General features: G+C 41.1%; 1 protein-coding gene across 4 annotated transcripts in view; it reads left to right on the top strand.

The window, feature by feature from the left end:
* The window catches only part of LOC123765283 (delta(24)-sterol reductase), a 100,537-nt gene that overhangs the window by 42,066 nt on the left and 35,238 nt on the right, over positions 1 to 23,233 (top strand). For all 4 annotated transcript variants that reach the window (XM_045753824.2, XM_069335529.1, XM_045753825.2 and 1 more), the window contains exons 4-6: positions 8,686 to 8,898; positions 19,828 to 19,998; positions 21,963 to 22,154. In XM_045753824.2, the coding sequence (XP_045609780.1) occupies positions 8,686 to 8,898; positions 19,828 to 19,998; positions 21,963 to 22,154 (576 nt within the window). The remainder of the gene's footprint in view (positions 1 to 8,685; positions 8,899 to 19,827; positions 19,999 to 21,962; positions 22,155 to 23,233) is intronic.

Below are 23,233 nucleotides of genomic sequence, written 5' to 3'. Positions count from 1 at the left end.
TACGACTCTGTTTTCAGTGAGCGACTAAACACACTGAAGATTGATAATTCAAATGAATTTTTCATGGATATGATACTAACATCAAATCATATGTCACACTATCCCCACTGGATTTTGAAGAAGCCATAGACAGTATGCCTATGCACTCTGCACCAGGCCCTGATTCTTGGAACTCTATATTCGTCAAGATCTGTAAAAAACCACTATTGCAGGCCCTTCACATTCTTTGGAGACAAAGCCTAGATACTGGCATTATCTCTGACATACTAAAAACAGCAGAGATAGCACCACTCCATAAAGGAGGAAATAAGACAGTGGCAAAAAATTACAGACTGATAGCACTAACCTCACACATCATAAAAATCTATGAAAGAGTGCTAAGAAGTAAGATCACAAAATAAAAGAATCACAGCATTTCCATAACCCCAGACAACATAGTTTCAGAACAGGGCGCTCTTGCCTCTCACAGTTGCTGGACCACTATGACCACTTTGTTTGTCTTCCATGGCATTAGATGCCATGGAAGACAAACAAAATGCTGCTGGAATTTACACAGATTTTGCAAAAGCCTTTGACAAATGTGACCATGGTGTTATTGAATGCGTTCAAAAGGAATTACCAGAAAAATAGGCAGATGGATCTACAATTTCTGAACTAACAGAACACAATCCGTTTTGTCGTTTTATTCCAGGCCGGCTGGGGGCGGTGGGGTCCATCCTTCTGTTGTGCTCACAGTACTGTGCGAGAGTTCACAGCAGTTTGGCTGTCACTTCGGATGGTTTGAGTTGCTCGATGCTCTACTATCCAGCTACGTTCAGAATGCTCTCCGGTGGGGGCAATGAACGCCTGCAGTTCATTGCCTGAACTGCAGGGGTTCTTTTCAGTCCTTGTCTCTTTGGGGCTGGTCACTTCGAGTGGCTCATTTGCTGAGTTCTTGGGGTTTGGTTTTCCTGGCTGTTCATATCCAGGGAGTGTCCTGTGTCCTGGTGAGCAGCCTGTTCCGGTTCCTTTCCCTGTCCAGGGATTGGATGGTTGACACCAACTCGTTCTGTTGGCACTGCCAGACGTACAGGCGCCCGGAGGTGTGGGCCTCTTCGTGTCGGCGGGGTCAAGGCATCTTCCGGTATATGTGATGCCCTTCCCCGCCTGCAAGGCCGTCCGAGTTGATGCCTTTCAGTGGGACTGGTCGGGGTGGGGTTACGTGTACCTCTTTCCTCCGGTCTAGCTGTTGCTTCGGTTTCTGGCTCGTTTGGAGACTTCCCAGGGGAGAGTAGTTCAGTTGACTCCTTGGTGGTCGGCCCAGCCTTGGTTTCAGGTGCTGCTTGCTCGGTTTCCGAACCCGGCAATTTTTGTGCGGCTCCTCCTCTTTCAGCAGATCAGTCCGGTACGGTAAGTGGCTGGTTCAGTCTCCTCCGATCTTTGCGTCTGGCCTTCTGATGCAGGTTTCTCACCGCAGGTGGTCAGGTGGCTTTGTTGTTGGTGTCCTACCTGCGTGCTTCGTCTCGGCGGCAGTATGTAGTTTCCTGGCTGTCCCTTTGTCCCTTTTGTCTTTTCTTAGGTTGTCTTCGATTTCTGCTTTGGTTGTTTTGTCCTTTCTCTCTTGGCTGTTTCAGGACCGTCATCTTATGCGGAGTACTATGGTCTCGTATCGTGCTGCACTGGTGGAGCTGCTTTTGCTTCCGTTCGGGGTGGGTGTCCTTCCTGCTCCGTTCCTCATGCTTTCTCGTGTGGTGTTCCACCTCCAGCTTGCTCTTGCACTACCTGAGCCGTCCTGATTGTTGGACCGGGTGCTCTCTCTTCTCTCATCTCCTCGGTTTGGGGTGGCCCCTTTGGTTCAGGTATGTTTTGCTTAGGCTCTTTTCTTGTTGGTGTTGCCCTTTGGGGGTCGGGTTGGGACACTTGTTGCTCTCCTCCAGCGCAGGGGTTTCTGCTTTTTTGGTCCTGGTGGTAGGTTTGTTCATTTGTAGTTGTCTCCTTCTTTTCTGGCAAAGATTGGGTGACTGCTTTCTGGAGGGGTCTTTGGGTTGTTGATGCTTGGTTGGTTCAGCCAGGGGTGCATCATGTGTTGTGTCCGGTTGAGGCTGTTCACCATTACTAACTTGCCATGGCCTCTGTGGCAGGGGACATACCTCTTTTACTTGTCTTTGGTTAGGTAGCTTTAGGGAGCCAGGGGAGGGGGGGGGGCTCTCTCTGCAGAAAACCAGTGTTGAATACAGTGCAACCTTATTTCGGCGAACTATATGCGACCAACCCTGGTTCGTTGCGGTGATGGATTCGTTGCAAGAGATGATGGCTCCAGGAGGCAGTTACCTCAATGTCTTTTTTTCTTGTACACAATAAAAATGCATTATTGTATTATATTATATATTGTACCTATATATTACTACTCTACTAAAATATACTGTGTTATAGTTTTATTTCCCTTATTGTTAAAGTATATCCATCTTGAATTCTCATTGAGTTGTGAACAAAGTAAACACATGAAACACATGAAAACATAACACATGAAATAGGTGACACCCCTAGGGTCAACACTTGCAGCAGAGGAGCTCCAGCATATTTCAACAATCCTAAGTATTGTAGTACAGGTTGATGGTAGTGAGTGGTGTCCCAGAGAACATAAAGGTATAGTGCTCTTGAAAAATAGGTGAGATAACAGGAAAGTGCTAAGGGAAGTGAAAAATCGGATGAGAAAAAGTTGCCCTAGTGTTTACAGTGCAGAGAAGAACATTCAAGATGGCCACTGGCAAGGGGAAAAACAAAACAGAGCTTGATTTTGAGGGATTCAATGAAGAAAGCATTGATATTAGTAGTCTACATAACAAGTTGGTAAATTTAGATACTATAGTGAACTCTCATGTAGAAATAATTAGTAAATTGAAAGAAAGTAATGACCATTTGAATAGCAAAGTTTTATGTCTTGAGGGTTTAGTGAAAGACTTGCGCAAGGATAAGAATCAATTGGAAACAAATTGCAAAGCCATGGAAGAAGAAAATAAACTCTTAAAAATAGCTTTGGAAGAAGTTAAAGTAAATTTAAACATAAATGACTACAATAGGTTAGGCAAGGAAATTCAACAGGAGAAACAGCTTTTGTCAGCACAGATGGAGGAAGTTACACAGGGAATAGAACAGTGCAAGAAAGATATGCAACTCACTTATGCGCAAGTGGCCAAGGAGAAGGAAAAAATAGAAGAAGCAGTAAAGGAAGTCAAACACTGCAGCAACCAAGATAAATCAAACATTAGGCTAGAAGTGAGGAAAGAATTGGCATCTAACCCGAAGTTGGTGCAAAACACAGTTGATCGGAGTAAGTCCCTGATCATTTTTGGCTGCAAAGAAAAGGCGATAACATCTAGGTCAGAAAGAGCTGTAGAAGAAGCTAAAGTAGTAGATAAAATTGTTGGCCTCATGGAAGGTCTTACAAACAGAGAGAATGTGTGCGACTACAGGAGAATAGGCAGGTACGTAAAAGGGAAAGATCGACCTTTGAGGATCACCCTAAACGGTGCCAAACAGATGGAAGAAGTACTAAGGAATGCTAGAAAATTGCAAAGGGATGAGGATGGGAAAGGGTGGTCATTAAGACGAGATCTTTCAAAAGAAGATAGAGAGAAGCTGAAACTGAACCTCGCCGAGGCAAAACATTTAAATGAGAGCAGGAATGAAGAAGAAATAAATTCTTTTTTCTACAAAGTGATAGGGGTAGGCAGGTCAGTAAAGTGGTACATAAAGGCAAACCAACAAAATCAATAGAGAGAGGGGGAGTGAAGAATAAGGAGAGGGGGAACAAGTTCCTGAAGATTGCATACACCAACATAGATGGAGTGAGATCGAAGATACTGGAGTTAAGTGATGTAATACAGCTGCAGACACCAGACATTGTTGCACTCACGGAGACAAAACTTGAAGATGTAATTTTAAATGAGGTCATATTCCCGATGGCCTACTCAATTTGGAGACGGGACAGAAAAATTAGGAAAGGCGGTGGCGTTGCTGTGCTGGTAAAAGAACACCTAAAGGTGAAGGAAATAATGACTGCCAATCCACAAGAAGTTGACATAATAGCACTAGAGATCTGCTATGAGGATGATAAACTAATGATGATAAATGCATATAGTCCACCGCCAAGCAGCACATGGTCAAAGGAGGAGCTAGATAGTAAACGTGAAGGTCTTATAACAATAATGAGAGAGATTATAGCGAGAGCGGATAACGATAGATCACGACTGTTGATAGTCGGTGACTTCAACTTGAAATCCATAGACTGGGAAGCATATGAAGCTAAAACAGAAGATTTTTGGACCTGTAAATTTGTAGACCTCATCCTGGAAACATTCTTGTATCAACATGTTAAACAAGCTACGAGGATGAGGGAAGGGGACGTTCCCTCCATGCTAGATTTGATATTTACCAGGAAGGAGGAAGAGATATTTGACATTCAGTACCTTCCTCCCTTGGGTAAAAGTGACCATGTCTTTTTGGGAATAAAGTATGCAATGCGTTATAAGCTGGAAGAAAATAAGGAGGTTGAAGCAGTTGAAAAACCAGACTTCAGGAGAGGACATTATGGTGACCTTAGAAATTTTTTTAGTGAGTATAATTGGACAGACTTGATGCTAGGCAAGGAAGTGAATGAGATGTATGGCAAGTTTTGTGAAATATATGATAAAGGCACAAAAAAATTTATACCAAAACAGAGATGCAGAACTAGGAAACAGGATTGGTTCAATAGAAATTGCGAGAGGGCTAGAGACCGAAAGACACAAAAATGGAATCAATACAGGAAGAGGCCGAACCCCCAAACATACCAGCGATACAAAGATGCGAGAAACAACTACACGGCAGTGAGGAGAGAGGCAGAAAGAAATTTTGAAAAAGGGATTGCGGACAAATGTAAAACAGAACCAGGTCTATTCTATAAATTCATAAACAACAAATTGCAGGTAAAGGATAATATTCAGAGGTTGAAAATGGGAAATAGATTCACGGAAGATGAAAAGGAAATGTGTGAAACACTAAACGAAAAGTTCCAAAGTGTGTTTGTACAAAATGAAATCTTTAGGGAACCAGATACAATAAGAATTCCAGAGAACAACATAGAACACATAGAGGTGTCTAGAGACGAAGTGGAAAAAATGTTCAAGGAGCTCGGTAAGAACAAAGCAGCTGGCCCAGATGGCGTTTCACCATGGGTTCTGAGAGAATGTGCATCTGAGCTCAGCATTCCACTTCACCTGATCTTTCAGGCATCCCTGTGTACAGGAATCGTAGCAGACGGGTGGAAACAGGCTAACATAGTTCCAATCTACAAAAGTGGCAGCAGGGAAGACCCCCTCAATTATAGACCTGTATCATTGACAAGTGTAATAGTGAAAGTATTGGAAAAACTAATCAAAACTAAATGGGTAGAACACCTAGAGAGAAATGATATAATATCAGACAGACAGTATGGTTTTCGATCTGGAAGATCCTGTGTATCGAATTTACTCAGTTTCTATGATCGAGCCACAGAGATATTACAGGAAAGAGATGGTTGGGTTGACTGCATCTATCTGGACCTAAAAAAGGCTTTCGACAGAGTTCCACATAAGAGGTTGTTCTGGAAACTGGAAAATATTGGAGGGGTGACAGGTAAGCTTCTATCATGGATGAAAAATTTTCTGACTGATAGAAAAATGAGGGCAGTAATCAGAGGCAATGTATCAGAATGGAGAAATGTCACAAGTGGAGTACCACAGGGTTCAGTTCTTGCACCAGTGATGTTTATTGTGTACATAAATGATCTACCAGTTGGTATACAGAATTATATGAACATGTTTGCTGATGATGCTAAGATAATAGGAAGGATAAGAAATTTAGATGACTGTCATGCCCTTCAAAAAGACCTGGACAAAATAAGTATATGGAGCACCACTTGGCAAATGGAATTTAATGTTAATAAATGTCATGTTATGGAATGTGGAATAGGAGAACATAGACCCCACACAACCTATATATTATGTGAGAAATCTTTAAAGAATTCTGATAAAGAAAGAGATCTAGGAGTGGTTCTAGATAGAAAACTATCACCTGAGGACCACATAAAGAATATTGTGCAAGGAGCCTATGCTATGCTTTCTAACTTCAGAATTGCATTTAAATACATGGATGGCGATATACTAAAGAAATTGTTCATGACTTTTGTTAGGCCAAAGCTAGAATATGCAGCTGTTGTGTGGTGCCCATATCTTAAGAAGCACATTAACAAACTGGAAAAGGTGCAAAGACATGCTACTAAGTGGCTCCCAGAACTGAAGGGCAAGAGCTACGAGGAGAGGTTAGAAGCATTAAATATGCCAAAACTAGAAGACAGAAGAAAAAGAGGTGATATGATCACTACATACAAAATAGTAACAGGAATTGATAAAATCGACAGGGAAGACTTCCTGAGACCTGGAATTTCAAGAACAAGAGGTCATAGATTTAAACTAGCTAAACACAGATGCCGAAGAAATATAAGAAAATTCACCTTCGCAAATAGAGTGGTAGACGGTTGGAACAAGTTAAGTGAGAAGGTGGTGGAGGCCAAGACCGTCAGTAGTTTCAAAGCGTTATATGACAAAGAGTGCTGGGAAGACGGGACACCACGAGCGTAGCTCTCATCCTGTAACTACACTTAGGTAATTACTTAGGTAATTACAGTACATCGAATATGTACAGTACTGTATTATGCAATTAACACTGTATTGATTATGTAGCTCTGCTGTATGTTGAGTACTACAATACAGTTTATGAAAACTATTGTACACTAAAATTACTGAAACTTTAATTTTAACACTTGTTCTAACTGTACACTCCACACATGATGTTCTAGATGTTTGCACCAGCTTTTGTGTGGGTTTCAGCTACTTAACCTCTGCACTGTGCACATGTTTTTGGCAAAAACTTCATAGTGCAATTGTTAAGGATATATTTTTGTTATTTTTAAAAATGATCAGGTAAGGTTAATGTCAAAATGTTTCCACACTCAACTATTTCCATTTCAAAACACAAAGAGTGATGAAAATATTAAAAAAAAAAACATTAAAATATAGCCTAATTAAAAAAAAATACAACTCTCAGAACAACTTTTGTTGGCTGGTGCAATTAAGAGGTTAATGATTCTCCGGCAATTTTCCTGTTCTTAAAATTATACCTATTCTTAAATCTTTCCAACTATTCTTCACAAGCACTAAAAATTGGAATGTTCATCTTTGAACATCAATCGCATCATCATGGATGGATTGGTGACTGACTGGCGGACAGGCTTTGGCAGATGGGGAGATATTTGGAAGAGCAGTGTGGGGTGGGCAGCTATTCATGTGCGGTGGGTGGATGGCTGGCTATTTGGGCGCAATGGCTGGATTTGGGCAGTCAAATGAGCAGCTATTTGGGCGGGCAGTGTGGATAGGTGACTATTTTGGGTGGGCGATGTTGGTGGGCAGCTATTCGAGCGGGGTAGGTGGATTTGGGTAAGTGGAAGGGTGGGCAGCTATTCGGGCAGGGTGGGTGGATTTGGGCAGGCAGATGGGCACCTATTTGGGCAGGCAGATGAGCAGCTATTTGGGTGAGCAGTGTGGGTGGGCGGCTTTGGGTAAATGGCTATTCAGGCGGGGAGGGTGGATTGGCGGCTATCTGGGCGGGCAGTATGGATGGGCGGCTATTTGGGTGGGCAGTATGGATGGGCGGCTATTTGGGTGAGCGGTGTGGGTGTGCGGCTATTCGGGCGGCGTGGGTGGATTTGGGCGGGCAGCTATTTGCGCAGGGTGGGTGGATTTGAGCAGGTGGATGGGCAGTGTGGGTGGGTTTGGGCAGGCATATGGGTGGCTATTTGGGCAGAGCAGGTGGATTTGGGTGGACGGTGTGAGTGAGTGGGGTGGGTAGATTTGGGCAGGCAGTGTGGGTGGGTGGCTATTTGGGCAGGGTGGGTGGATTTGGGCAAGCGGATGGGTGGCTATTTGGGCAGGGTGGGTGGATTTGGGCAAGCGGATGGGTTGCTATTTGGGCTGGCAGTGTGGGTGGGTGACTATTTAGGAACTAGGTTTAAACACCTTACGGTAGGCTGAAGTTTAAGCCAGATCAAGTAACAAATTTCTCTCAAATATTGGATTTATTTCATATTATATATTTTTGGGTTGTATATTTAGTTTAGCGACATTAATAAGATAATAAGTGTTATAAAAATACTTTAGAAAGGATTTATTAATTTTATTATTTCAAGGCCGTAGGTCACTGAACTGTAGCGACGAATTCAAATGAAAAGCACATGGTGCTGTGTCGAGAGGACTAGGCCGCGTTGTTTTGAAAACTAGTGCCAATAACATATTTCTCAAATAGCAGATGCTTATTATATTACAGTATATTTTTTGTTTTAGTTAGTTTATTAATATAATTAGGATAATAAAGAGCTATTAAAGAGAATACACAAATCATTGAAAACAGTAGGTAGTGCTGGGCTATGCTTAGGTTCATCAAATTTCAAAGATCTCCAATTAATTTAGCAGCACAAATACAGACCAAATAGTGAAACTGTAATTCCTTTACCACATTTACAATAATGTACTACTGAAGTAATTTGATAACAGCTGATTAACAAATAAATTATTTCAAAGATTATTGGAAACAAGTTTATAAATATTATTAAAGTGTTATTTTACCATATAGGACTTGTGCCACCGGATCAGCATTCCTCTATATGACATCCTGGAATTAAACTCGACCCAAATGACTGTCCGTGTGGAGCCCATGGTGAGCGTGGGTCAGGCGACATCCTACCTAGTTCCCCGAGGATACACACTGGCTGTGTGTCTGGAGGTTGCAGAAGCAACATTAGGGGGCCTGGCCATGGGTGTAGGGATGACCACATATTCACACAAAGTAAGTATTAATAGGTTGCTTTCAACAATTGCAACTTATCTTATTTTTAAAAGCAAATGGCTGACTAATGCTCAAAAGGTAATGAAAACCAGCTAATATAGTCATTCCTTTCAGTTGTGTCTTTATTTTTTATAGAATAGCTCGTTTGGTTGAAGAAACAATGTTGAGTGTATTGAAATGCAAATATCTGGAGGAGCCCTGGTGGTTCCCTGAAATTATCTTCCACAAGAGTGCTTCACAAAGACATCGTTGCTCTGGAGAAGGTGCAACACCGGGCAACAAAAATCATCCCAGAGCTTAGTCATCTCTCGTATCAGGAACATTTGAGGAAATGTTCATGCTCCCCTCACAACTGCTCGACCAACTAGCGAGTCCCCCAGTGCTGATCCAACATCAGATGGTGATGAAGCTGCGGCAGCGAAGGAGACACCGATCATGATCAACAAAATCAATAAATGTGTAATTCTTGAAAATTTATGTAACCTAATTTCCAGTTATCTGGATTTGGTAGTTTTGCCAGGAAATTATCCGGACTTGATTTAAACTCTATTCCTGTCTGTGGTATCCAGCCAAACCTCCGGTTATCTGGATTACTATCCAAATATTGTGAAATTTTGCCAAAAATTATCCAGATGCGACTTTGGCCATATAACCCAAATATCTGGTTTAGTGGAATCAAGATAAATGAGCTCATACAGTACAATATTTTCTTCATATTTTGAATGTTTTGCCATGGATTTTTCAAGTGCAATGTTGAATTGGGCTGTCAGTAATATTAATTGTATCATAGAATGTATAGAATATTGGTATACACATATATATAGTCTTTTCACTAATATCATTTAAATATTATATTCTTTGAACAATAAAACATGCTGTTTTTGCTGTTATTACACTATATAAACACATTATACAGTATGTAACTATCTACATTTTTGTACACCATAATGAACCACTAAGCTGGTTTGGTGAATTCAAGCAGCATAACGCCAGCACATATAGAATCTGGATTCTATACGAGAAAGACAAGAACTGTCCCTTTAGGGTGACGTTTAATGGAGTGAAAAACATGATGGAAATGCTTAGAAATGCCAGGAAATTGCATAGTGATGAGGTTGGCAAACTTTGGTCAATAAGACAAGACCTCTCAAAGGAAGACAGAGAAAAGCTGAAAATGAACCTCATTGAAGCAAAACGTCTAAATGGGGATAGAAATAAAGAAGATAGAAATTATTTTTTCTACAAAGTGTCAAGGACTGGAAAGGTTGTGAAATGGTACATAAAAAAGGCAACAAAATCATTAGTGGAAGGGGGAGTAAAGAGCAAAGGGAAAGGGAACATGCTCCAGAAAGTTGTATATACCAACATAGATGGAGTGAGGTCAAAAAATTTGGTGTTGCAAGATATAATTCAGCTCAAGGTCCCAGATATAGTCTCATTATCAGAGACGAAACATGAAGGAAATATATTAAATGAAGTCGTATTCCCAAGGGGCTATTCAGTTTGGAGACGTGGCAAGAAAACTAGGAAAGGAGGAGGAGTGGCTGTGCTGGTGAAAGAACACCTGAAGACAGTTAATATTTGAAAACCCTCGAGATATTGACATAATGGCATTGCAGGTCTGGAATCAGGATGATAAGCTAATAATTTTAAATACCTACAGCCCACCAGCAACCAACACACGGACAAAGGAAGAACTGGATGACAAACGAGAGGGGCCTCATAATGGTCATGAGAGATATTATTGTACAAGCAGATAAAGATAAATCACGACTGTTGATACTGGGGGGCTTCAACTTTAAAGCAATAGACTGGGAGGCCTATGAAGGTAGAACAGAGGACTTTTGGACATGCCGATTTGTGAACCTCATTCTGGAGACATTCTTGTATCAACACATCAAGCAGGCCACAAAAATGAGGAAAGGAGATGTATCGTCAGTATTGGATCTAGTATTCACCAGGAAAGAAGAGGAGATATTTAACATCCAGTACCTTCCTTCCTTGGAAAAGAGTGATCATGTCCTATTAGACACTAAATATGCTTTAAGATACCATCTAGAAGAAAATGGGGACATTGAAACAGTTAATAAACTCGATTTCAAGAGAGGTCACTATGAGGAACTTCGAAAAAAATTTAATGAGTGTAATTGGACAGACTTGTTGCTCGGCAGGGAAGTAAAGGAAATGTATGCCAAATTTTGCAATATATACGATGAAGGCACTCAAACATTTATATCAAAACAGAAATACAGGGCCAGAAAACAGGATTGGTTCAAGAGAAATTGCGAGAGGGCCAGAGACCCAAAGACACAAAAATGGAATCGATATAGGAAGAGGCCAAACCCCCAAACATACCAGCGATATAAAGATGCGAGAAACAACTATACGGCAGTAAGGAGAGAGGCAGAAAGAAATTTTGAAAAAGGTACAGCGGATAAATGTAAAACAGAACCGGCCTATTCTACAAATTCATAAACAACAAATTGCAGGTAAAGGATAATATCAGAGGTTGAAAATGGGAAACAGATTCACGGAAAATGAAAAGGAAATGTGTGAAACATTAAACGAAAGTTCCAAAGTGTGTTTGTACAAAATGAAATATTCAGAGAATCAGACACAATAAGAATTCCAGAGAACAACTTAGTGTATAGAGGTGTCTAGAGATGAATTGGAAAATATGCTAAAGGAGCTAAGAAAGAACAAGCAGTTGGCCCAGATGGAGTTTCACCATAGGTTCTGAGAAAATGTGCATCTAAGCTCAGCATTCCACTTCACCTGATCTTTCAGGCATCCCTGTGTACAGGAGTCGTAGCAGACGTGTGGAAAAAGACTAACATAGTTCCAATCTACAAAGGTGGCAGCATGGAAGACCCCCCCCCTCAATTATAGAACTGTATCATTGACAAAGGTAATAGTGAAAGTAATATAAAAAATAATAAAAACTAAATGGGTAGAACACCTGGAGAGAAATGATATAATATCAGACAGACAGTATGGTTTTCGATCTGGATGATCCTGTGTATCGAATTTACTCAGTTTCTATGATCGAGTCACAGAGATTTTAGGCTTTAACAGAGTTCCACATAAGAGGTTGTTTTGCAAACTGGAACATATTGGAGGGGTGACAGGTAAGCTTCTAACATGGATGAAAAATTTTCTAACTGATTGAAAAATGAGAGCAGTAATCAGATGCAATGTATTGGACTGGAGAAATGTCACAAGTGGAGTACCACAGGGTTAAGTTCTTGCACCGGTGATGTACATTGTCTACATAAATGATCTGCCAGATGGAATTCAGAATTATATGAACATGTTTGCTGATGAAAAGAAAAAGGGGCAAAGACATGCTACTAAGTGGCTCCCAGAACTGAAGGGCAAGAGCTTCGAGGAGAGGTTAGAGGCATTAAATATGCCAAAACTAGAAGATAGAAGAAAAAGAGGTGATATGATCGCTATGTACAAAATAGTAACAGGAATTGATAAAATTGATTGGGAAGATTTTGTGAAACCTGGAACTTTAAGAACAAGAGGTCATAGATTTAAACTAACTAAACTAAGATGCCAAAGAAATATAAGAAAATTCACTTTCGCAAACAGAGTGGTAGATGGAACAAGTTAGGTGAGAAGGTGGTGGAGGCCAAAACCGTCAGTAGTTTCAAAACGTTATATGACACTCAATCAGCAGATATCGGAGCCAACGAGAAATTAAAATATTCTAGATCTGGTCTTTACGAACAATGAAGACATTATCAGAGACATTACAATATCAGATACCACATACTCAGATCACAAACTCATTGAAGTGCAAACGACCATCAATACTCAGAATAGACCTAAAACGTTGATAAAGCGAGAGGGGCTATTCAGTAAATTCAATTTTAATAATAAAAGGATAGACTGGGAGATAATAAACAGGGAACTTACAAACATTCCATGGGGAACTGTTCTAAATAATACAAGTCCTACAGAAGGAATAGAAAAACTGACTTCAGAAGCGTATCAAGTCTGTCTGAAACATATTCCTTTGAGGTTAGCCAGAAAGAGATCTAACATAGAAAGAGAACGCAGACGACACTATAAACGCAGGAAAAAAATAACGGAACTACTTATGCAGACACGAATTTCCCGTCAAAGAAGGAATAATTTAAATAGGGAGATTGAAGAAATCGAGCGGAAATTGAAACACTCATATGAAACTGAAGAAAGGCAGTTAGAACAGAAAGCAATTCAGGAAATAAAGAAAAATCCAAAATATTTCTTCTCATATGCAAAATCAAAAGCAAAAGCCACTGCCAGTATTGGACCTATTCGTACAAGTGAAGGTTCATACACGGAGGATGACAAAGAAATTAGTGAAATCCTAAAAAAGCAGTATGAGGACATGTTTAGCACTCCAATAAACAACATGAAGGTGGAAGATCCAGACAATTTCTTTATGCGGGATATTCAAACCCCTGTAAATATAACTGATATAAACACGAGCGCACTAAATTTTGAAAAAGAAATTGAAAACATGCCCATGCACTCGGCCCCAGGTCCAGACTCATGGAATTCAATATTTATAAAGAAATGCAAAGTGCCGGTAGCACAGGCACTCAGTATAGTGTGGAGGAAGAGCTTGGACACGGGGGAGATACCAGATGCACTTAACACTTTCCTGGATTTTCCACTTGGAATTACGGGCGTTTTGCTTAACCGCTTGTCGGATCACGACGTAAATTTACGGACCGTGTTTTATATTGGGTATTTACTACTCGATCGACTTGGGGTTTGTATGAATATGTTTGCCAATAAATTTTTGTTTTCTCTAATAGGCACAGTGCCTATTTGAGATAACGGCAATGTATTGTAACTTAGAGGAGAGACTATTGAGTTGGTGACACAACGAGGGTAATCGCCCACTTCACACACTCTTGTGTTGGCCGCGATCATGATTCTACATTTATATGCATATGTCTGTGTAGAGAATTTTATTCCGAACACTATACAAAAAAAAAACGGTGTGAATCAAGTATAAACTTGAAAAAACATGAGCAAAGTAAAAACTTTTTACTCTCACGGGTACAAACACGCGAAAGATTTGCATAAGATTTTATTCGCCGCAAATTTATTTGACGCTCTGTTGGCTAATTCTACCCATGTTCTTATAGAACTTTCTATTGCGAACACATTGCTATAAAAATGAAATACGTAGCTCAAGAAATATTGTCAGGACAGTGAAATAAGTATAAACTTTCAAAGCGCTGCATCACAACAGTGTCGTCGCTGCTGAAATCACGGCTAACGCTTCGCCCAGTTCCCACACTCGTGCGGAACATAATTAGACATTGATAGGCATATGGCTGGGTGGGGAATTTTATTGCGAGTTCAGTGATATCAAAATAAGCGCTGTAGGATGACTGTGAGGCTGGCAACAAACGAAAGAGTATGAACATTAACTTCCTGTTTGGGTGTCACGGCGAATCATCTTCGTGTTTATTTACTTCGTGGTGGGATAGCAAATGCTTTGGTGACATTTTATGCATATGATCTTGTAGAGAATTTTATTGCCAACGCATTGATACCAAAATGAAAAACGTAGCTCGAGAATTGATGTTAGGAGCGTGAAAAGATTATACACTTTTTAGTGTTTACGCTTGAGCGCCCAGAACGCCGCGCGCACAACCCGCTTTATTTTCAGCAAGTGCCGCGCGCACTAAAGTGTTAAAGTAGCAGACATAGCCCCTCTACACAAGGGAGGGAGCAAAGCATTGGCAAAAAATTATAGACCAGTTGCACTAACATCGCACATCATAAAAGTATTTGAGAGAGTGATTAGGAGTCAGGTCACCAATTTCATGGAGACCAATGACCTTCGCAACCCAGGCCAACATGGATTTCGAGCGGGAAGATTGTGCCTCTCACAGCTACTTGAGCACTACGACAAAGTCACTGAGGCATTAGAAGAGAAACAGAATGCTGATGTGATATACACGGACTTCGCAAAGGCTTTCGATAAATGTGACCATGGCGTGATAGCACACAAAATGAAGTCAGTGGGAATAACCGGTAAAGTAGGACGCTGGATACTCAGTTTTCTGGGAGCCGGTCGGCCGAGTGGACAGCACGCTGGACTTGTGATCCTGTGGTCCTGGGTTCGATCCTGTGGTCCTGGGTTCGATCCCAGGCGCCGGCGAGAAACAATGGGCAGAGTTTCTTTCACCCTATGCCCCTGTTACCTAGCAGTAAAATAGGTACCTGGGTGTTAGTCAGCTGTCACGGGCTGCTTCCTGGGGGTGGAGGCCTGGTTGAAGACCGGGCCGCGGGGACACTAAAGCCCCGAAATCATCTCAAGATAACCTCAAGATAACCTTCTGTCAAACAGGACTCAGCGAGTAACTGTCAACCATATAAAATCTAGTCCAAGTGCAGTGAAAAGCTCTGTACCTCAGGGTACAGTCCTTGCACCGCTGCTTTTCCTTATTCTCATATCAGATATAGACAAAAATACAAGTCACAGCTTCGTATCATCCTTTGCAGATGACACAAAAATCAGTATGAAAATTACCTCGGCTGAGGACATCAAAACACAATCAAATGTACCCATAGTAGGAAAACAGCATGTAAAGGATTTGGGAATAATAATGTCTGACGACCTAACGTTTAAGGAGCATAACCAAGCAAATATTGCAACAGCCAGAAAAATGATAGGATGGATTACGAGAACTTTCAAATCCAGGGATCCCATCAATGGTTGTACTCTTCAAGTCACTTGTGTTGTCCCGTCTTGAGTACTGCTCAGTACTCACTTCCCCCTTCAGAGCAGGAGAGATTGCTGAAATAGAGGGAATACAGAGAACATATACGGCACGCATAGACGCAATAAAGCACCTAAATTATTGGGATCATCTCAAAGCCCTCCAAATGTACTCACTAGAAAGAAGACGAGAGAGATATCAAATAATATACACCTGGAAGATACTGGAGGGCCAAGTACCAAATCTACACAGTAAAATAACAACGTACTGGAGTGAACGATATGGAAGAAAATGTAGAATAGAACCAGTGAAGAGCAGAGGTGCCATAGGCACAATCAGAGAACACTGTATAAACATCAGAGGTCCGCGGTTGTTCAACGTCCTCCCAGCAAGCATAAGAAATATTGCCGGAACAACCGTGGACATTTTCAAGAGGAAACTAGATTTATTCCTCCAAGGAGTGCCGGACCAACCGGGCTGTAGTGGGTATGTGGGCCTGCGGGCCGCTCCGAGCAACAGCCTGGTGGACCAAACTCTCACAAGTCAAGCCTGGCCTCGTGCCGGGCTTGGGGAGTAGAAGAACTCCCAGGACCCCATCAACCAGGTATCAACCAGACAGAGTGCTGGGTAGACAGGACACCATGAGCGTAACTCTCATCCTGTAACTACACTTAGGTAATTACTTGGGTAATTACATGCTAGTCAGCTGACAACACTACCTCACTCTGTAAAATTCATGCTCCCAACATTCTATTCATATCACTAATTCTAGGCACAATGTTGCTATTATCAAAATCCTGTAAATTAATAATTTTCCACAAGTTTATTTTGTAAAGAAACACTAGCTTTCATTTCAAGAAGCTATGTTAAATGAAACAATGGCAGTGCTGTGAACATTATAAAAAGCATTGTGTTCACTGATTGCTGAACATTATAGTAGTAGTAGGCATCCATCAGTCTCAGGAGACTGGTGTTGCGCTCTGATGTCGGCCTGGTCTGGAGTGGCCTCACCAGGGCGCAAAGCCAGGGTAGGTTGATTCGGGGAAGGAGCTGTTACCGAGGCAGCAGGTTCCCCCCTCTCCACGGTGCTGAAAGTCTCCAATGGAAAGGCATACGCCAATGCGATTGGTTCCAGCGCCGTCGCAGGAACTGTGAGTTCCGGGGATGACCTCAAAGTTGGTGAAGAAGGGCACAAGGACCTCCAACCCCGGAGACCGCTGTGGTCGGGGCCGGAGAAGAACCACCCCATCAAGGGTATGAACGACCCCAGCTTCCTGGAGAGCCTAGGTCACATGACCCTCGGAAGGTGGACGTCCCGGTCCCGCACGTACGGGTTCCAGACAAAGATCGTCACAGCCCCCTTTCACCTGAGGCCGGCCTCCTTACATTGTACACAGTCATTATCACAGTCTGGCTCTTCAATGATACTATCATTGCAAAATAATAGCAGTTTCATACATATTTTGTAATTTTTAAGTGATGCTGTGGTCACAAGCTGAACAGCGGTGCTGTTTGCTTGTACTGCATGTTCCTGCCTTCATTGCTCACTCAGTACTGAGGCTTTCACACCTAGGACCAATGCTCACGATTTAAACAAAAATGGACAAAGGTGGAAAAGTTTCCACCTGTGTCCCCTTGTTTGTGTTCCACCCATGCTAATAGTTTTTCTTTGTCCATCCTATCAGTTCCTCTTGAGTATTTTATAGGTGGTGATTATGTCTCCCCAAACTCTTGTGTCTTCCAGGGTCATGAGGTTTAATTTCAAAGTCTTTTCTTGTAACTCATACCTTTCAGCTCCAGGACTAGTGTGGGGGCATACCTATGAATCTTTTCTAACTTTGTCTTGTGTTTAACTAGGTATGTACTCCAGGCTGGAGCTGCATACTCCAGTACCCGAAACGCTACGCGTACTAGTGGCTGTACAAGAATGTAACAACTCTTGTATATATCTCAAAAAAAAAAAAAAAAAAAGTATTGGTCTGACATACATGGCATACAATGTTCTGAATGATTCCTAATACAAGTGTTTTAAGACAGTTCTTACGTTGGCCAATCTAGCATAAGCCACTTTTGATATCCTTTTGATATGGGCTTTTGAGGACATCTTTGGTATAATATCAACCCCCAGATCTTTTTACTTGATTCTTGCAGGATTTCACCTCCCAGATGGTACCTTATGTTTGGACTCCTGCTTCCATCACCTAATTTCATTACTTTACACTTAAGTTAAACTTTAGTAGCCATTTTCTAGACCATTCCTCCAGTTTGTCCAGGTCATCTTGTAGTCTCTGTCTATCTTCTTCTGCCTTGATTTTTCTCATAATTTTTGCATCACGAACAAACATTGAGAGGAATGAATCTATATCTTCTGGAAGATCATTTACATGTATCAGAAACAGGATGGGTCTAAATACAGAGCCCTGTGGGACTCTGCTGGTGACATCTCGTCACTCTGAGGTCTTCCCCCGCATGGTAACTCACTGTTTTCTGTTACTTAGTTACTCCCTTATCCACTGAAGCACCTTACCTGTTATTCCTGCCTGTTTCTTCAACTTTTCTATCAGCCTCTTATGCGGTATTGTGTTAAAGACTTTCAGACAGTCTAAGAAAATGCAGTCTACCCATCCTTCTCTTTCTTGCCTAATTTTTGTCGCCTGGTCATAGAATTCTATTAAACCTGTGAGGCACGATTTATCTTTCCTGAACCAATGCTGGTAATGTGTTGCAAAACTCCTTCTCTCCAGATGTTCTACGAGCCTTTTCCTCACAATCTTCTCCGTCATCTTGCATGTTACACAAGTTAGGGAAATTGGCCTGTAGTTCAGTGCCTCTTGCCTGTCACCCTTTTTGTATATTGGGACTACATTAGCTGTCTTCCAGCTTTCCAGTAGGTCTCTTGTTTCCAGTGACCTGTTATATACTATAGAGAGTGGCATGCACAGTGCTTCTGCACCCTCTTTTAGTATCCATGGTGAGATTCTGTCAGGTCTAGCAGCCTTTGTCACATTCAGCTCCAACAGATTCCTTTTGATCTAATCTCTGGTAGGCTCCACTTCCTCCATGGGTGCTTGGTTTACTGTCTCTGCTCTCAGTACAGGAACTTCTCCTTGCTCTCTTGTGAAGACCTCCTGGAATCTTTTGTCGAGTTCTTCGCATACCTTGTCATTCTTTGTGTATCTGTTCTCCCCTTTTCTCTGTTTCATTACTTGTTCCTTCACTGCTGTCTTCCTCCTGATGTGGCTGTGGAGCAGTTTTGGTTGGGTGTTTGCTTTACCCACGATGTCATTTTCATACTGTCTTTGTTTCTCTCCTACCACTGAGGGTTCCTGGCCCTCTAATATCTCCCTCTGCTGATGGTGTATGGGAACTGGTGCACATCTGACACACTTCATTAACAGCCATTATTAATGCTTGTTTCCTAGATAAACAACCAATAGTGCATTATAAACACTGTCATGAGTGGACTTTAAATTGTGGTTTTGAGACCATTTGTAAGATCAGATGGCATAAGTCTAATGTTCATAAGTTGGGGTATCCATGTATATATTTCTAGTTTCTCAGTAATGTCTCACTTATTTGGTTTAGTACCTGCAGTACTTCTCCTGTGTTCTTTACCCTATATTTGTTAACAAAGTCTATCCTTTACCATTATCTTAATCTTCCTTTTCACCTACTGTGGTTCCGATGCATTATCAATGTGGTTTACCTTAATTAATTGTTTAGACATATATAAATATTAAAACAAAAATTAAAGTGCTGGCTACAGATTATTACAAATTTGAAATGTAAGTGGAAAAGTAAACGTGTATGTACAGTATTCATTCTGGTACAAAGTGTTTCTGGCAACTACTATTAATTCCATAGAGAAATTGCAGAACATATTCACACAGTCTTTAGCTACACTAGTAGGAATAATTATACTGCAAATTCTTAAGAGTTAGCCTTCTGTTATTTTTTAAGATTTCAGTTGCAGTAAAATTTAGAGAGAATCTCAAAATTTTCTCGCTTTCTTTATACATAGAAATGTAATATATTCCTTGTTAAACAAAGCCAAGGCTTCTAAAGTAAAGCCACTGAGGAACAAAGTTAGTAACAATGGGCATGCATATTCAAGATAATAATGTGCATGCACATTCAAGATGATAATGTGTATGCATATGCAAGATGATAAGTTTTATTTATTTTTGTACAGGTGGGACTTTATCAGGAGACCATAGTAGCATATGAGATGGTGCTGGCAGATGGCTCACTAGTGAGAGTGACCCGACACAATGAATATAGTGACCTTTATCACACGCTGCCTTGGTCACATGGCACACTTGGGTTCTTGGTGGCACTCGAGTTACAAATTATTAAGATAAAGGTGAATGTGGTTCATGATGCTCTAGTAATTATCTAGAATATTTGGTAAACAGGTAAAACTATTTTGTATTAGACTATTTATTTTTTGCTAGAAAGGACACCCGTCATTATTTTCTCTGGTGGGGGAGCCCCTTGTGGCTTCCTGAAGCTACTATCTGATGGTGTACCATACTACTAGGTTCCATCAGATGCAGAACTTTATGATCTACAGTATAGGAGTCCATGAGCCTGAGCCTCACAGGTACAGGTAGCAGTTGCATATATATATTAAGTTATTCATTAATGCTTCCAATAACTAGGGCTCCCAAAATGTCACAGAAGCAAAACAAACCACTGTTGGCTTCGAACGAGACTGCAACCTCAAGAAATGGCTATCGAACTCCTCTAAAAATGTAAATAAACAACCAAAAGTTTGTGAAACTAGTGCCAGCTCATTTGCTCCACCTCACCCCCCTCATTTGGGGGAAGAAGGGAGGCAGTCAGGAGTCAGCTAGCTGCTCCACCTTCAATTCTCCTCTAATTGTAGTGTGTGCCAGGAGCCCTCTCTGTCGCTCTGACCCCAAGTATGTTTTCTTGTGGTGTTTTGTCTTAATGACTGTTTCTTAAGCATTTTGTGTACTGTGGACCAGGAGTTACGAGTGCTTCGAGCTGCATGTGCTCAGGGTTATCTTCCCTGTGTGCGTCCTAATGCTGCCCTTACACTGCCAGGGCTATCTTCCCTAGAATGTTAGGGTTTTCCCTACATGTCTATAGGTGATGCTCCTGTAGAGGCATTCCTCGCTTGTGGGCGATAGAAGCTAAAAACCCCAGACTCACCCCGAGGCAAAGGGCACCACAAGTGAGATAGACCTCTAAAGGAGCGTCACCCAAATACTGCAGGGAAGGAAACCCTGACAGTGCAAGGGAAGCACTAGGGAGAATCCAGAGATGGAAACCTTGAACACATGCAGCTCCAAGTGTACCAAACTCTTGATGGCTCATCATGGCTGAATTCCGTACACACACACAAATGTGTACGGAATAGCCACCAAGGCAAAAGTACCCTAAGAAAAACACTGGGACCAGAGCAGCAGTGGCAAACCCGGTCTGGTACACACGAGAGGAGAACTGACAGTGGAGTGGCCTTTTTGCGGTGGCCTGCCCCCTCCTCCACTGAAACAAGGGGAGAGGTGGGGCGAAGCAGCCAGTGCTAGTTTCATGACATTTATCATTTGTTTACATAGTTTAGGGAGTTCTATGGGTGTTTTCGAGTAGATAGGTATCAAAGACAGCCAGCTGTGGTTTGTTTTGTCTCTTTGTCTTTTTAGGTGCTTTCCTTCATTGTGGCATAAATTAATAACCTAATACAGTATATAAATGTCACAGCTCCCTGCACCTCTGTTAGAGGACCAGGTTCTGGGGCAGGGTCTCCGGTAGGACAGAAAACTCTTCGACTGATGGCACCTACATCGGAGATGGTAGGATGGTAGCTTCAGGGAGCCACTAGGGGCTCCCACCAAAAATGAAATTTGTTATTTCTTAAATATTTGTATTTACAGTATCAACATTTCTGTTGTCTACTGTATATTTACTATAGCTATATTGAATATGCTGTGACATGTTTTCTGATAGGTTCCTTCAATAGTTCCTTTAGCTTAACCTCTGCATTGCACACTTGTTTCATGTGAAAATTTCATGCTGCTGTTGTTAACAAATTATTAACATTAGCTGAACTTTTTAATAATGAGAAACCATGTCAAAATGTTGTCAAACTCAGCAATTTTCATTTCAAATCACAAAGATTGTAAAAAGCACAAAAAAACATACATTTTAATAATAATAATAATAATTTATTTAGGAAAAGGAATCTAAATTACATTATTGCTAAATTATAAAAAAACCTGCTGAGGGCCCACTAGAGAAGGAAATTGTGTTAAATTCAATGCATGATTTAGATAACTTTTGTTTGATACAAAAAAATTTCAGCCTCATCTTAAGTTGGAATATATACCAGTTAAAGGTCAAGAGAAATATTGTGATATGATTCGAGATTTGTCTGGAGCATTGGATAAAAACCGTTTGACGCCAGATTATCTGGAGGCTACAGTCTACAATAAAGAAGAAGCCGTTGTCATGGTTGGGAAATTTGCTGACGTACCTCATAATGAGCAACATAAGGTAAATATACTTTTGCTAAAGTAACTGATAAGCTATCTAGGAATAAGATTTAATATCTGTGTGTAATTATGTAATTACTGTATATTGTGAAGTAACCCATCACACATATCTGATATTGATATTCACTGATACTCTCTAAATTGATACTGATACTGATATTCACTAAATCTGAAATTAACCGCAACACTGTGCCACTATTTATAGCTGACATCCCTCTAGTGCCAGGAAAAAAAATTTCCCAATTATTTTTCCTTTTAATATTGTTAAAATGTGTTCAAACCAAAACTTGGTCCTCTCTAGAAAGGTGCAGGGAGCAATGGCACTTACAATGAAACTTCTATGAATTTATTCATGACTGCTACCACCAAGGAAGGCACCCAGATAGTCAGTGAAACAAAACAGATTACTGTTGATTATAAATCAGACTACAGCCACAAGAACTGCCAAAAGAACTTCCCCAGCAATATAAGCAAATGATCGAAAATTATAAAACTAGCATGAGCTCGTTTGCCCCTCCTCCACATTCGTTGGGGAAGGGGATGGGTGAAGGAAGGAGGCAGACTGGGTCAGTCGGCTGTTGTTGTTGTTAAAAATTTAGCTATTCAGAACGGAGTATTCATGTAGCACGGGCTATGGTGAGCCCGTAAGGTCAGTCGGCTGCTCTACCCTCAGTTTTATTGCTGATGTTCTGGTGCCTGGTTATCCTCTCTGTTGCTCTGGTTCTAGTGTCTTGTATTCACCTAAGTGGTGTTTGTGCCTTTGTGGTTGTTCCTGTACACTTTTGTGCAGTATGAACTAGGAGTAAGGTGCAAGAACAAGAGGTCATAGATTTAAGCTAACTAAACCAAGCTGCCAAAGAAATCCAAGAAAACTCACTTTCACAAACAGAGGGTGGTAAATGGTTGGAACAAGTTAACTGAAAAAATTTTGGAGGCCACAACCATCAGTTGTGGCTATGACAAAGAGTGCTAGGAAGACGGGACACCACGAGCATAGCTCTCATCCTGTAACTACACATAGATAATTACACTTAATTAATAACGCACACTGCATATCCCTGACAAAATGAAGTATTATAT

Source organism: Procambarus clarkii, chromosome 33, assembly GCF_040958095.1.
Source record: "Procambarus clarkii isolate CNS0578487 chromosome 33, FALCON_Pclarkii_2.0, whole genome shotgun sequence".
Classification (NCBI taxonomy): Eukaryota; Metazoa; Arthropoda; class Malacostraca; order Decapoda; family Cambaridae; genus Procambarus; species Procambarus clarkii.
This window is presented reverse-complemented; position numbering and strand designations above follow the sequence as displayed.